This window comes from Meles meles, chromosome 21 (genome assembly GCF_922984935.1).
Source record: "Meles meles chromosome 21, mMelMel3.1 paternal haplotype, whole genome shotgun sequence".
NCBI lineage: Eukaryota > Metazoa > Chordata > Mammalia > Carnivora > Mustelidae > Meles > Meles meles.
Window position 1 is genome coordinate 19,350,574 of NC_060086.1, and position 12,053 is coordinate 19,362,626.

The 12,053-nt window shown below is 39.4% G+C and overlaps 1 protein-coding gene across 1 annotated transcript in view; it reads right to left on the minus strand.

Annotated features, from left to right (window-relative positions):
• LOC123933847 (integrin alpha-D-like) overlaps window positions 1-4,444 on the minus strand; it is a 79,082-nt gene extending 74,638 nt beyond the window's left edge. Inside the window, exon 1 of the mRNA XM_045993505.1 lies at window positions 4,356-4,444. Within this exon, the coding sequence (XP_045849461.1) occupies window positions 4,356-4,386 (31 nt within the window). The 5' untranslated portion in view covers window positions 4,387-4,444. The remainder of the gene's footprint in view (window positions 1-4,355) is intronic.
• Between the last annotated feature and the right edge of the window lie 7,609 nt (window positions 4,445-12,053).

The following is a 12,053-nucleotide window of genomic DNA, read 5'->3' on the forward strand; positions in this document are numbered from 1 at the left end:
AATTAAGATCAATAAACTTCTAGCCAGACTTATCCAAAAGAAAAGGAAAAGGACCTAAATTAATAAAATCATAAATGAAAAGGAAGAGTTCAGACTAATGCAAGGAAATAGAAACAATTATTATAAATTATTAACAGCAACTATATGTTAACAAATTAAGCAACCTGGAAGGAATGGATGCCTTCCTGAAAACTTATAAACTACCAAGACTGAAACAGGAAGAAATAGACAATCTGACCAGACGAATCACCAGCAAGGAAATTGAAGCAGTAATCAAAAACCTCCCAAAAATAAGAGTACAGGGACAGATAAATTCCGAAGAGAATTCTACCAAACATTAAAAGAAGAAATCATGCCTATTCTACTGAGTCTGTTTCAAAAAAAAATAGAAATCGAAGGAAAACTTCCAAACTCATTATTTAAGGCTGGCATTAACCTGATCCCAAAACCAGACAAATATCCCATGAAAAAGGAGAATTACAGACCAATATACCTCATGAAAATGAATGCCAATATACCCACCAAGATCTTAGCCAATAGGATGCAACAGTACATTAAAAGGATTATTCACCACAAAAAAAGTGGGATCTATTCCTGGGATGCAAGTGTGGTTCAACATTCACAAATCAATCAATGTGATAGATCACAATAATAAAAGAAGAGACAAGAGCCATCCTAATCAAAATACCAATGGCATTTTTCAAAGTGCTGAACCAAACAATCCTAAAACTTGTATGGAACCAAAAAAGACCTGAAATTGCCAAGGAAATGTTAGAAAAGAAAACGAAAGCTGGAGGCATCACATCACCTGATTTCAAGCTATATTACAAAGCTGTGATCACCAAGACAGCATGGTACTGGCACAAAAATGGACATATAGACCAATAGAACAGAATAGAGAGCCCAGATATGGACCCTCAACTCTATGGCCAAGTAATCTTTGACAAAGCAGGGGAAAACATCCAATGGGAAAAAGACAGGCTCTTCATTATACGGTGCTGGGAGAATTGGACAGTTATGTATAGAAGAATGAAACTAGACCATTCTCTCACACCATACACAGAGAAAAACTCAAAATGGATGAAAGACCTCACCGTGAGATAGGCATCCATCAAAATCGTAGAGAACATAGGTAGTAACCTCTTTGACAACAGCCACAACAACTTCTTTCAAGACAAGTCTCCAAAGGCAAGGGAAATAAAAGGGAATAGGAACTTTTAAGATTTCAGCAAGATAGAAAAGTTCTGCACACCAAAGGAAACAGTCAACAAAACTAAAAGGCAATCCCCAGAATGGGAAAAGATATTTGCAAATGACACTGTGGACAAAGGCATGATATCCAAGATCCATAAACTTCTATAATCTTCACAAACTGAACACCCAAAAAACAGATAATCAAGTCAAAAAATGGGTGGAAGAGATGCAGACACTTTCCCAAAGAAGATATACAAATGGCTAACAGACACATGAGAAAATGTTCATCATCATTAGCCATTGGGGAATTTCAAATCAAAATCACATTGAGAAATCACCTCACACCAGTTAGAATGGCAAAACTTGACAAGGCAGGAAACAACAAATGTTGGAGAGGATGTGGAGATAGGGGAACCCTCTTATACTGTTGGTGGGAATGCAAGTTGGTGTTGCCACGTTGAAAACAGTGTAGAGGTTTCTCAGAAAATTAAAAATAGAGTTACCCTATTACCTGTCAATTGCACTACTGGGTATTTATCCCAAAGAAACAGATGTAGTGAAAAGAAGGGCCATGTGTACCCCAGTGTTCACAGCAGCAATATCCACAATGGCCAAACTCTGGAAGGGCCCAAGATGCCCTTCAAAAGATGAATAGATAAAGAAGATGTGGTCCATAGATGTCATGGAATATTACTCAACCATCAGAAAGAATTAATACCACAACATGTGTTGGAGAGGATGTGGAGAAAGGGGAAACCTCTTACACTGTTGGTGGGAATGCAAGTTGGTGCAGCCACTTTGGAAAACACTGTGGAGATTCCTCAAGAAATTAAAAATAGAGCTTCCCTATGACCCTGCAATTGCACTACTAGGTATTTACCCCAAAGATGCAGATGTAGTGAAAAGAAGAGCCATCTGTACCCCAATGTTTATAGCAGCAATGGCCACGGTCGCCAAACTGTGGAAAGAACCAAGATGCCCTTCAATGGACAAATGGATAAGGAAGATGTGGTCCATATACACGATGGAGTATTATGCCTCCATCAGAAAAGATGAATACCCAACTTTTGTAGCAACATGGATGGGACTGGAAAAGATTATGCTGAGTGAAATAAGTCAAGCAGAGAGAGTCAAGTATCATATGGTTTCACTTATTTGTGGAGCATAACAAAGAACATGGAGGACATGGGGAGATGGAGAGGAGACGGGAGTTGAGGGAAATTGGAAGGGGAGGTGAACCATGAGAGACTATGGACTCTGAAAAACAACCTGAGGGTCTAGAAGGGGCAGGGGGTGGTAGGTTGGGGGAACAAGGTGGTGGGTATTAGTGAGGGCACGTGTTGCATGGAGCACTGGGTGTGGTGCAAAAACAATGAACACTGTTATGCTGAAAAGAAATTAAAAAATAATAAATAAATAAATAAGAAAGAATTAATACCCACCATTTCATCGACATGGATGGAAGTGGAGGAAATTATGCTAAGTGAAATAAGTCAAAGAGAAAGACAATTATCATTTGGTTTCACTTATTTGTGGAATGTCAGGTATAGTGTGGAGGACATTAGTAGAAGGAAGGGAAACAAAGAGGGGGGAGACAAACCATGATAGACTATGGACTCTGGGAAACAAACTGAGGGTTTTAGAGGGGAGGGAGGGATGATTTAGCCCGGTGATGGGTATTATGGAGGGCACATATTGCATGGAGCACTGGATGTTATATGCAAACAATGAATCATAGAACATTACATCTAAAACTAATGATATACCATATGGTGACTAACATAACATAATAATAAATAAATAAATAAATAAGAGACAAGAGCCATATGATTCTCTCAACAGATGCAGAGAAAGCATATCACAAAATAACAACATCCTTTCTTGATTAAAACTCTTCAAAGTAAAAGAATAGAGGGAACATAACTCAATATCATAAAAGTCATCTATGAAAAGACCACAGGGAATATTATTCTTGATGGAGAAAAACTGAAAGCATTTCCCTTATAGTAAGGAGAGAGATGCCCACTCTTACCACTACTGTTAAATATAGTATTAGAAATCCTGGCTTAAAAAATCAGGAAAAAAAAGAAATAAAAGGCATTCAATTTAGCAAAGAAGAAGTCAAACACTCTCTCTCTCTCTCTCTCTCTCATCTCTCCATTTTCCTTTCAAAGAATGATTCTGTTTCTGAATATGAAAATGGACTCTATGGCTGGACAAGTAGGAGGGTGCCAGATGTCTCAAACTCAAATGCCCCAGAGGGCAGGCAGGTGACATCAGTGAGTGAAGTGGGTAAGTGTAAGCACCAGAGAATTACAGGTACCTACAGTATGTGGCTCTTTTAAAGGAAGTAGCAATTACCAAGCTCTAGTATTCAGAGCTCTAGACCGTCCCATTTCTCAAGAGAAGCTGACAGTCTGGATTTTGTGTGGAATCTAATTTTTTTTTTAAATCTTTTTTTTTAAGATTTATTTTTTTGACAGATAGAGATTACAAGTAGGCAGAGAGGCAGGCAGAGAGAGAGGAGGAAGCAGGCTCCCCACCAAGCAGAGAGCCCGATGCGGGGCTCGATCCCAGGACTCTGAGATCATGACCTGAGCTGAAGGCAGAGGCTTTAACCCGCTGAGCCACCCAGGCGCCCCTGGAATCTAATTTTTAACTGACACACAAGTAATTTCAAGTGACATATGGGTATGGTCTTGATACAGTTTTCAATTTCTGGACTATTCTCTTGGCAGCAGTGGGACAGCATACCTGAAATCAAGACTTGAAGGACATGAGGGACCAAAAAGGTGATATTCAACATATTCCCTCCCTAGTGACCCCTATGGCCTTCCCCTGAGGACCTGGGACTCTGTCCCCCATACCACACACACCGCAGGATCCCAGCAGGAGGAATTATGGAAAGGGAGCACATCCTCCCCCCAATCATAGCCTACAAGTCCATCTTCTCTCATCTTTGCTCAGGTTATGACCCTCTCCTGATTCCAGACCATTCCTCCTTCCACTCATTCCTTCCACACAAGACTCTGGACACTAGGATCCTCCCCTGTTCTCAGCTCTTCCAGAGAGCTATATGAGCTAACCACCAGCCCCAGCCTGTCCTACCAGACGAAGATGCGCCCTCCAGGATTCTCCCAGGCCTGAAGGCCTCCACTCACCACCGAGGAGGAGCACAATTCCAAAAGCCATCACTGAGCAAGCATTGAAGAAGTGAAGAGTTGAGCAGTAGAACACTGAAGGGCACTCAGTGCCCTTGGGGAGAGTTAAAATACTGACTCAGGGCCTTGAAATAACAGAAGGAGGAGCACAGTCAGGAAGTTCTTGGTTAATCACAGAACAGAGGCAGGGGCTGGAGGCCAAAGACACCCTTGGGGAAAATCCCCCATACTCTCCCACCACCACCACCTCCGTAAATCTGGCTTCCTTTTCCGGTGCCTGGCTTTCCCAAAAGACCATTTTCCCCCAGCCCTTGAGACCCACTTGGTAGCCAGGGCAACCTGGGACCCCTCTGGGACCTCAGAAACCAGGTTGCATATAAGTGGAAGTAGTGAAACAGATGCCTGCAGAAGCCCCACTGCATGAATGTGAGCCCGAAGAAAGGCAGACCTCCACCTCAGATAGCAGTGTTGGGGGAGGGGTAGCATACGTGAGGGTGTTGTTTAAAAAAGCAGACTCCATCAAGAGATAAAAGGATAGCCACCAACTGTGGACCACAGGGAAAGGGAGGGAAAACTGAAGGGAAAGGGGTGGGGGGATGGGGTAATCAGGTGATGGGTATTAAGGAAGGCATGTGTGGTGATGAGTATTGGGTGTCATAGCACAACTAATGAATGGTTGACCACTACATCAAAAACTATGGATATATTATACATTGGTGAATTGAACATAATAAAAAATTTTAAGTAAATGGATTTTCTTTTTATCTTACCTTATTTTATTTTATCTTATTTTATTTTTTCAGTGTTCCAAGATTCATTGTTTATGCACCACACCCAGTTCTCCACGCAATACATGTCCTCCTTAATGCCCACCACCAGGTTCACCTAACCCCCTACTCCCTTGCCTCCTAGAGGAGAACATAGTACATGGATTCTCTATAGGCTATTAGAATTAAATCTACCCTAAAACTATACAGAGCACTGTGATTCAGGAACAAGTGTTTAGTGAAAGGATAAGTGACACAATGGGAGGAAAAACAAATAGCTAATGTTCTGGAAAGTCATGCCACAATAAAATTGCAAAAATTAGAGAAATAAAACTACATTTACTTAACATTATTATAAACGCTGGTCCCAACAAGCTTTCCTACTCACCTCATCTACTCACCCCCATTTCAACATATGATCTACATATATACAAATACATATATGTACTATTTTTATTAACAGACTCATTCTATAAATATTACTCTATAACTTGCTATTTATCATATATTTTGACAGTGCTCTGTATAGTTTTAGAATAGAACACTCTCAAAAGCGTTATTTGAAAATGCCAATGTTTTATGGCCCGTGCCTCCCCATGTTCTACATTTTTCCTGAGCCCATTTAAGAGTTATAATAAGATATAGTAGAGGAAAACTTCAAAACTGTGTTTATTTTGCATTTCCTCTATGTTTGTTTCAGTGATCTGGTGACCCTCCTTTGTGAAAGGTTACATTAGTTTGGAAGTGAGAATCATTAGTATTTGACTCCTGGAGAATTTTTCTAATAATGCAAGTCATACTGGCAAACTGCCAGACTGCTGATTCGTGGTGACTGTGAAACAGAAAGAACTGGACTACATTTCTCTAGGGCTCTTCAGAATTTTTGGATAAATGCCAGATGTTGCAGATGATTAACATCTTTGTTGAATGAGCAAGTGAATGAAGAGGGTTTTATGGAGCGATTTCGGGGAGTTTTTGAATAGTGGATGTCATCATCTGTGGCTTTATGTTAGGATCATTGAAGGAGCTTTAAAAAATGCTGCCTAGGACCTCACCCAAACCAATTAAATCAGATTTTGTAAGGTAGGGACTAGGCATTGGGATTTTTGGTAAGCTTTCCAGGTGACTTTATCATGTAGCCAGGATTGAAAATCTGTGCAATAAACCCAGTAAAATGTGTGTAGAAATATGTGTGTTACTTTCTGTGGGCAGGTTCCTGCAATTTCTCAGAGGGCTTTACTACCCAAAATGGTTAAGGACTGTTGCTCTGTTTGAATATGTATCTTTCATATTTAAAGAATATCTTTTTGTTAAACTTTTCTGACAGATTTATATTCCTCAAGTTGTATTGTGTCATTGGGTTAAAAGTAGCATTTAAAAAAAATAAAAGAAAAAATAATAAAAGAATTAAATCTACCCAATCCATTTTTTAGAAAGACAGATAAATGGATTTTCAAATGGGCTTAGTAGTCATACAATAGGTTGACTAGTCAGCGTTAAAGAGAACAGACTACATATACATGTAACAACATGGATGAATCTCAACTTTGTCTAGGTAAAAAAGGTAGACACCAGGCTGCATAATGTTTGATTCCTTTCATACAAATAGGCGAAAGTAATCTATAAGGATAGAGATAGAACAATAATTGCCTCAGATGAGGCAGACAGGGAACTTCTAACACTTGTAATTTTAACATTCAACCTTTGATGTTTTACTATTTAATAGTTTAATATTTTAACATTTGTTAAATGGGAGAATTTTTGCATCCATGTCCATCAGGGATATTGGCCTCTTTTGGTAACTCTTTTTTGGTGAGGGCTTTGTATTGTTTTGGAATCAAGGTAATGCTGACCTCATAGAATGAGTTTGGAAGTTTTCCTTCCTTTTCTGTTTTTTGTAGCAATTTGGGAAGAATAGGTATTAATTCCTCTTTTAATGTTTGATAGAATTCCCTGGGAAGGCATCTCGCCCAGGATTTTAGTTGGTTAGGATTTTTTGAATACAGATTTGATTTCTTTTCTGGTTATTGGCCTGTTCAAATTTTTTATTTCTTCCCATTTCGCTGCTGGTAGTGTACATGTTTCTAGGAATTTATCTGATTCTTCCAGATTTCCTGACTTTTGTTGCCATGTAATTTTTCACAATTTTCTCTGATAATTGTTTATATTTCCATGATGTTGCTTTGATCTCTCCTCTTTCATGATTTTACCTATTTGGGTCCTTTCTTTTTTCTTCTTCATATGTCTGGATAGGTGTTTATCAATTTTATGAATTTTTTTGAAGAATCAGATTCTAGTTTCTTTTTTTAATTGTGTTATGTAGGTCACCATAGAGTACATTATTAGGTTTTTTCTTTTATTTTTTATTAACATATAATGTATTCTTAGCCAGAGGGGTACAGGTCTGTAAATTGCCAGGTTTACACACTTCACAGCACTCATCCTAGCACATACCCTCCCTAATGTCCACAACCCAATCACCCGCTCCCTAACCCCCTACCCCTAATAACCCTCAGATTGTTTTGTGAGATCAAGAGTCTCTTATGGTATGTCCTGATCTCATTTTGTTTCATTTCCTCCTTCACTACCCCCTAAGCCCACCACACATTTCTTCTCAAATTCTTCATATCAGGGAGATCATATTATAATTATCTTTCTCAGAGTGACTTATTTCACTCAGCATAATACCCTCTAGTTCCATCCATGTCATCACAAATGGCAAGATTACATTTCCTTTGATGGTTGCATAGCATTCCACTGTATATATATACCACTTCTTCTTTTTTGTTTGTTTGTTTGTTTATTTACAGCATAACAGTGTTCATTGTTTTGGCACCACACCCAGTGCTACATGCAGTACATGCCCTCCCTATTACCTTGTTCCTCAACCTCCCACCCCCCCCCCCCCCGCCCCTTCAAAACCCTCTGGTTGTTTTTCAGAGTCCATAGTCTCTCATGGTTCATCTCCCCTTCCAGTTTCCCTCAACTCCCTCTCCTCTCCATATCCCCATGTCCTCCATGTTCTTTGTTATGCTCCACAAATAAGTGAGACCATATGATAATTGACTCTCTCTGCTTGACTTATTTCACTCAGCATAATCTCTTCCAGTCCCATCCATGTTGCTACAAAAGTTGGGTATTCATCCTTTCTGATGGAGGCATAATACTCCATCATGTATATGTACCACATCTTCCTTATCCATTCATCCGTTGAAGGGCATCTTGGTTCTTTCCACAGTTTGGCGACCGTGGCCATTGCTGCAATAAACATTGGGATAAAGATGGCTCTTCTTTTCACTACATCTGTATCTTTGGGGTAAATACCCAGTAGTGCAATTGCAGGGTCATAGGGAAGCTCTATTCTTAATTTCTTCAGGAATCTCCACACTGTTCTCCAAAGTGGCTACACCAACTTGCATTCCCACCAACAGTGGAAGAGGGTTCCCCTTTCTCCACATCCTCTCCAACACACGTTGTTTCCTGTCTTGCTGATTTTGGCCATTCTAACTGGTGTCAGGTGGTATCTCAATGTGGTTTTAATTTGAATCTCCTTGATGGCTAGTGATGATGAGCATTTTTTCATGTGTCTGATAGCCATTTGTATGTCTTCATTGGAGAAGTGTCTGTTCAAATCTTCTGCCCATTTTTTTATATAATTATCTGTTCTGTGTGTGTTGAGTTTGAGGAGTTCTTTATAGATCCTGGATATCAACCTTTTGTCTGTACTGTCATTTGCAAATATCTTCTCCCATTCCGTGGGTTGCCTCTTTGTTTTGTGGACTGTTTCCTTTGTTGTGCAGAAGCTTTTGATCTTGATGAAGTCCCAAAAGTTCATTTTCGCTTTTGTTTCCTTGGCCTTTGGAGACATAACTTGAAAGAAGTTCCTGTGGTTGATATTGAAGAGATTACTGCCTATGTTCTCCTCTAGGATTCTGATGGGTTCCTGTCTCACGTTGAGGTCTTTTATCCATTTTTAGTTTATCTTTGTGTACGGTGTAAGAGAATGGTCAAGTTACATTCTTCTACATATCGCTGTCCAGTTTTCCCAGCACCATTTATTGAAGAGACTGTCTTTTTTCCATTGTATACTTTTTCCTGTTTTGTCGAAGATTATTTGACCATAGAGTTGAGCGTCCATATCTGGGCTCTCCACTCTGTTCCACTGGTCAATGTGTCTGTTTTTATGCCAGTACCATTCTGTCTTGGTGATCACAGCTTTGTAGTAAAGCTTGAAATCGGATAACGTGATGCCACCAGTTTTGTTTTTGTTTTTCAACATTTCCTTAGCAATTCGGGGTCTCTTCTGATTCCATAGAAATTTTAGGATTATTTGCCCCAGCTCTTTGAAAAATACCGGTGGAATTTTGATCAGAATGGCATTAAAAGTATAGGTTGCTCTAGGCAGTATAGACATATTAACAATGTTTATTCTTCCAATCCAAGAGCATGGAACAGTCTTCCATCTTTTTGTGTCTTCTTCAATTTCTTTCATGAGTGCTCTGTAGTTCCTCAAGTACAGGTCCTTTACCTCTTTGGTTAGGTTTATTCCCAGGTATCTTATAGTTCTTGGTGCTATAATAAGTGGAATCGATTCTCTAATTTCCCTTTCTGTATTTTCATTGTTAGTGTATAAGAAAGCCACGGATTTCTGTACATTGACTTTGTATCCTGCCACGTTACTGAATTGCTGTATGAGTTCTAGTAGTTTGGGGGTGGAGTCTTTGGGGTTTTCCATATAAAGAATCATGTCATCTGCGAAGAGAGAGAGTTTGACTTCTACCTTGCCAATTTGGATACCTTTCATTTCTCTTTGTTGTCTGATTGCCGTTGCTAGGACTTGTAATACTATGTTGAACAAGAGTGGTAAGAGTGGGCATCCTTGTCCTGTTCCTGATCGCAACGGGAAGGCTGCAAGCTTTTTTCCATTGAGGATGATATTTGCTGTGGGTCTTTCATAGATAGATTTGATGAAGTTCAGGAATGTTCCCTCTATCCCTATACTTGGAAGCGTTTTCATCAGGAACGGATGCTGGATTTTGTCAAATGCTTTTTCTGCATCCATTGAGAGGACCATGTGGTTCTTCTCTCTTCTCTTATTGATTTGTTCTATCACATTGATTGATTTGCGAATGTTGAACCAACCTTGTAACCCAGGGATGAATCCCACCTGGTCATGGTGGATAATCTTCTTAATGTGCTGCTGGATCCTGTTTGCTAGGATCTTGTTGAGAATCTTTGCATCCATATTCATCAGTGATATTGGTCTGAAATTCTCCTTTTTGGTAGGGCCTTTGCCTGGTTTGGGGATCAGGGTAATGCTGGCTTCATAAAAAGAGTCTGGAAGTTTTCCTTCTGCTTCAATTTTTTGGAACAGCTTCAGGAGAATTGGTGTTATTTCTTCTTTGAAAGTTTGGTAGAATTCCCCAGGGAATCCGTCAGGTCCTGGGCTCTTGTTTTTTGGGAGGTTTTTGATCACTACTTCAATCTCATTACTAAATATTGGTCTATTCAGATTGTCAAGTTCTTCCTGGTTCAATTTGGGGGGTTTATAGTTTTCCAGTAATGCATCCATTTCATCTAGGTTTCTTAGCTTATTGGCATGTAACTGTTGGTAATAATTTCTGATGATTGTTTCTATTTCCTTGGTGTTAGTTGTGATCTCTCCCTTTTCATTCATAATTTTATTAATTTGGGCTTTCTCTCTTTTCTTTTGGATTAGTGTGGCCAATGGTTTATCGATCTTATTGATTCTTTCAAAAAACCACCTTCTAGTTTCATTGATATGTTCTACTGTATCTCTGGTTTCTACCTCATTGATCTCTGCTCTAACCTTGATTATTTCCCTTCTTGCATGTGGAGTTGGTTTGATTTGTTGTTGATTCTTCAGTTCTTTAAGGTGTAGAGACAGCTGGTGTATTCTGGATTTTTCAATGTTTTTGAGGAAGGCTTGGATGGCTATGTATTTCCCCCTTAGAACCGCCTTTGCTGTATCCCATAGGTTTTGGACCGAAGGGTCTTCATTCTCATTGGTTTCCATGAATTGTTTAAGTTCATCTTTGATCTCCTGGTTGATCCAAGCATTCTTAAGCAAGGTGGTCTTTAGCTTCCAGGTGTTTGAGTTCCTTCTGAACTTTTCCTTGTGGTTGAGTTCCAGTTTCAAAGCATTGTGGTCTGAGAATATGCAGGGAATAATGTCAGTCTTTTGGTATCAGTTGAGTCCTGCTTTGTGACCCAGTATGTGGTCTATTCTGGAGAAGGTTCCATGTGCACTTGAGAAGAATGAGTATTCTGTTGTTTTAGGGTGGAATGTTCTGTATACGCCGATGAGGTCCATCTGGTCCAAAGTTTCATTCAATGCTCTTCTTTCTTTATTAATTTTCTGCTTCGATGATCTGCCTATTTCTGAGAGAGGCGTATTAAGATCTCCTACTATTATTGTATTCATATCAATATGACTCTTTATCTTGATTAATAGTTTTCTTATGTAATTGGGTGCTCCCATATTGGGGGCATAGATATTCACAATTGTTAGATCATCTTGGCGGATAGTCCCTTTACGTATTATGTAGTGTCCTTCTGTATCTCTGACTACAGTCTTTAGTTTAAAATCTAATTTATCTGATATGAGAATCGCTACTCCGGCCTTCTTTTGAGGCCCATTGGCATGAAAGATGCTTCTCCATCCCTTCACTTTCAGTCTGGGTGTATCCTTAGGTTCAAAATGGGTCTCTTGTAGACAACATATGGATGGATCCTGTCGTTTTATCCAATCTGCAACCCTGTGTCGTTTTATGGGCGCATTTAGGCCATTCACATTGAGAGTGATTATTGAGATATAGGTTTTTATTGACATCGTGTTAACTTTGAAGTCTTTCTGTCTGTAGATTGTTTCTATATTTCTGTTCAATGATATTCTTTGGATTTTTTTCTC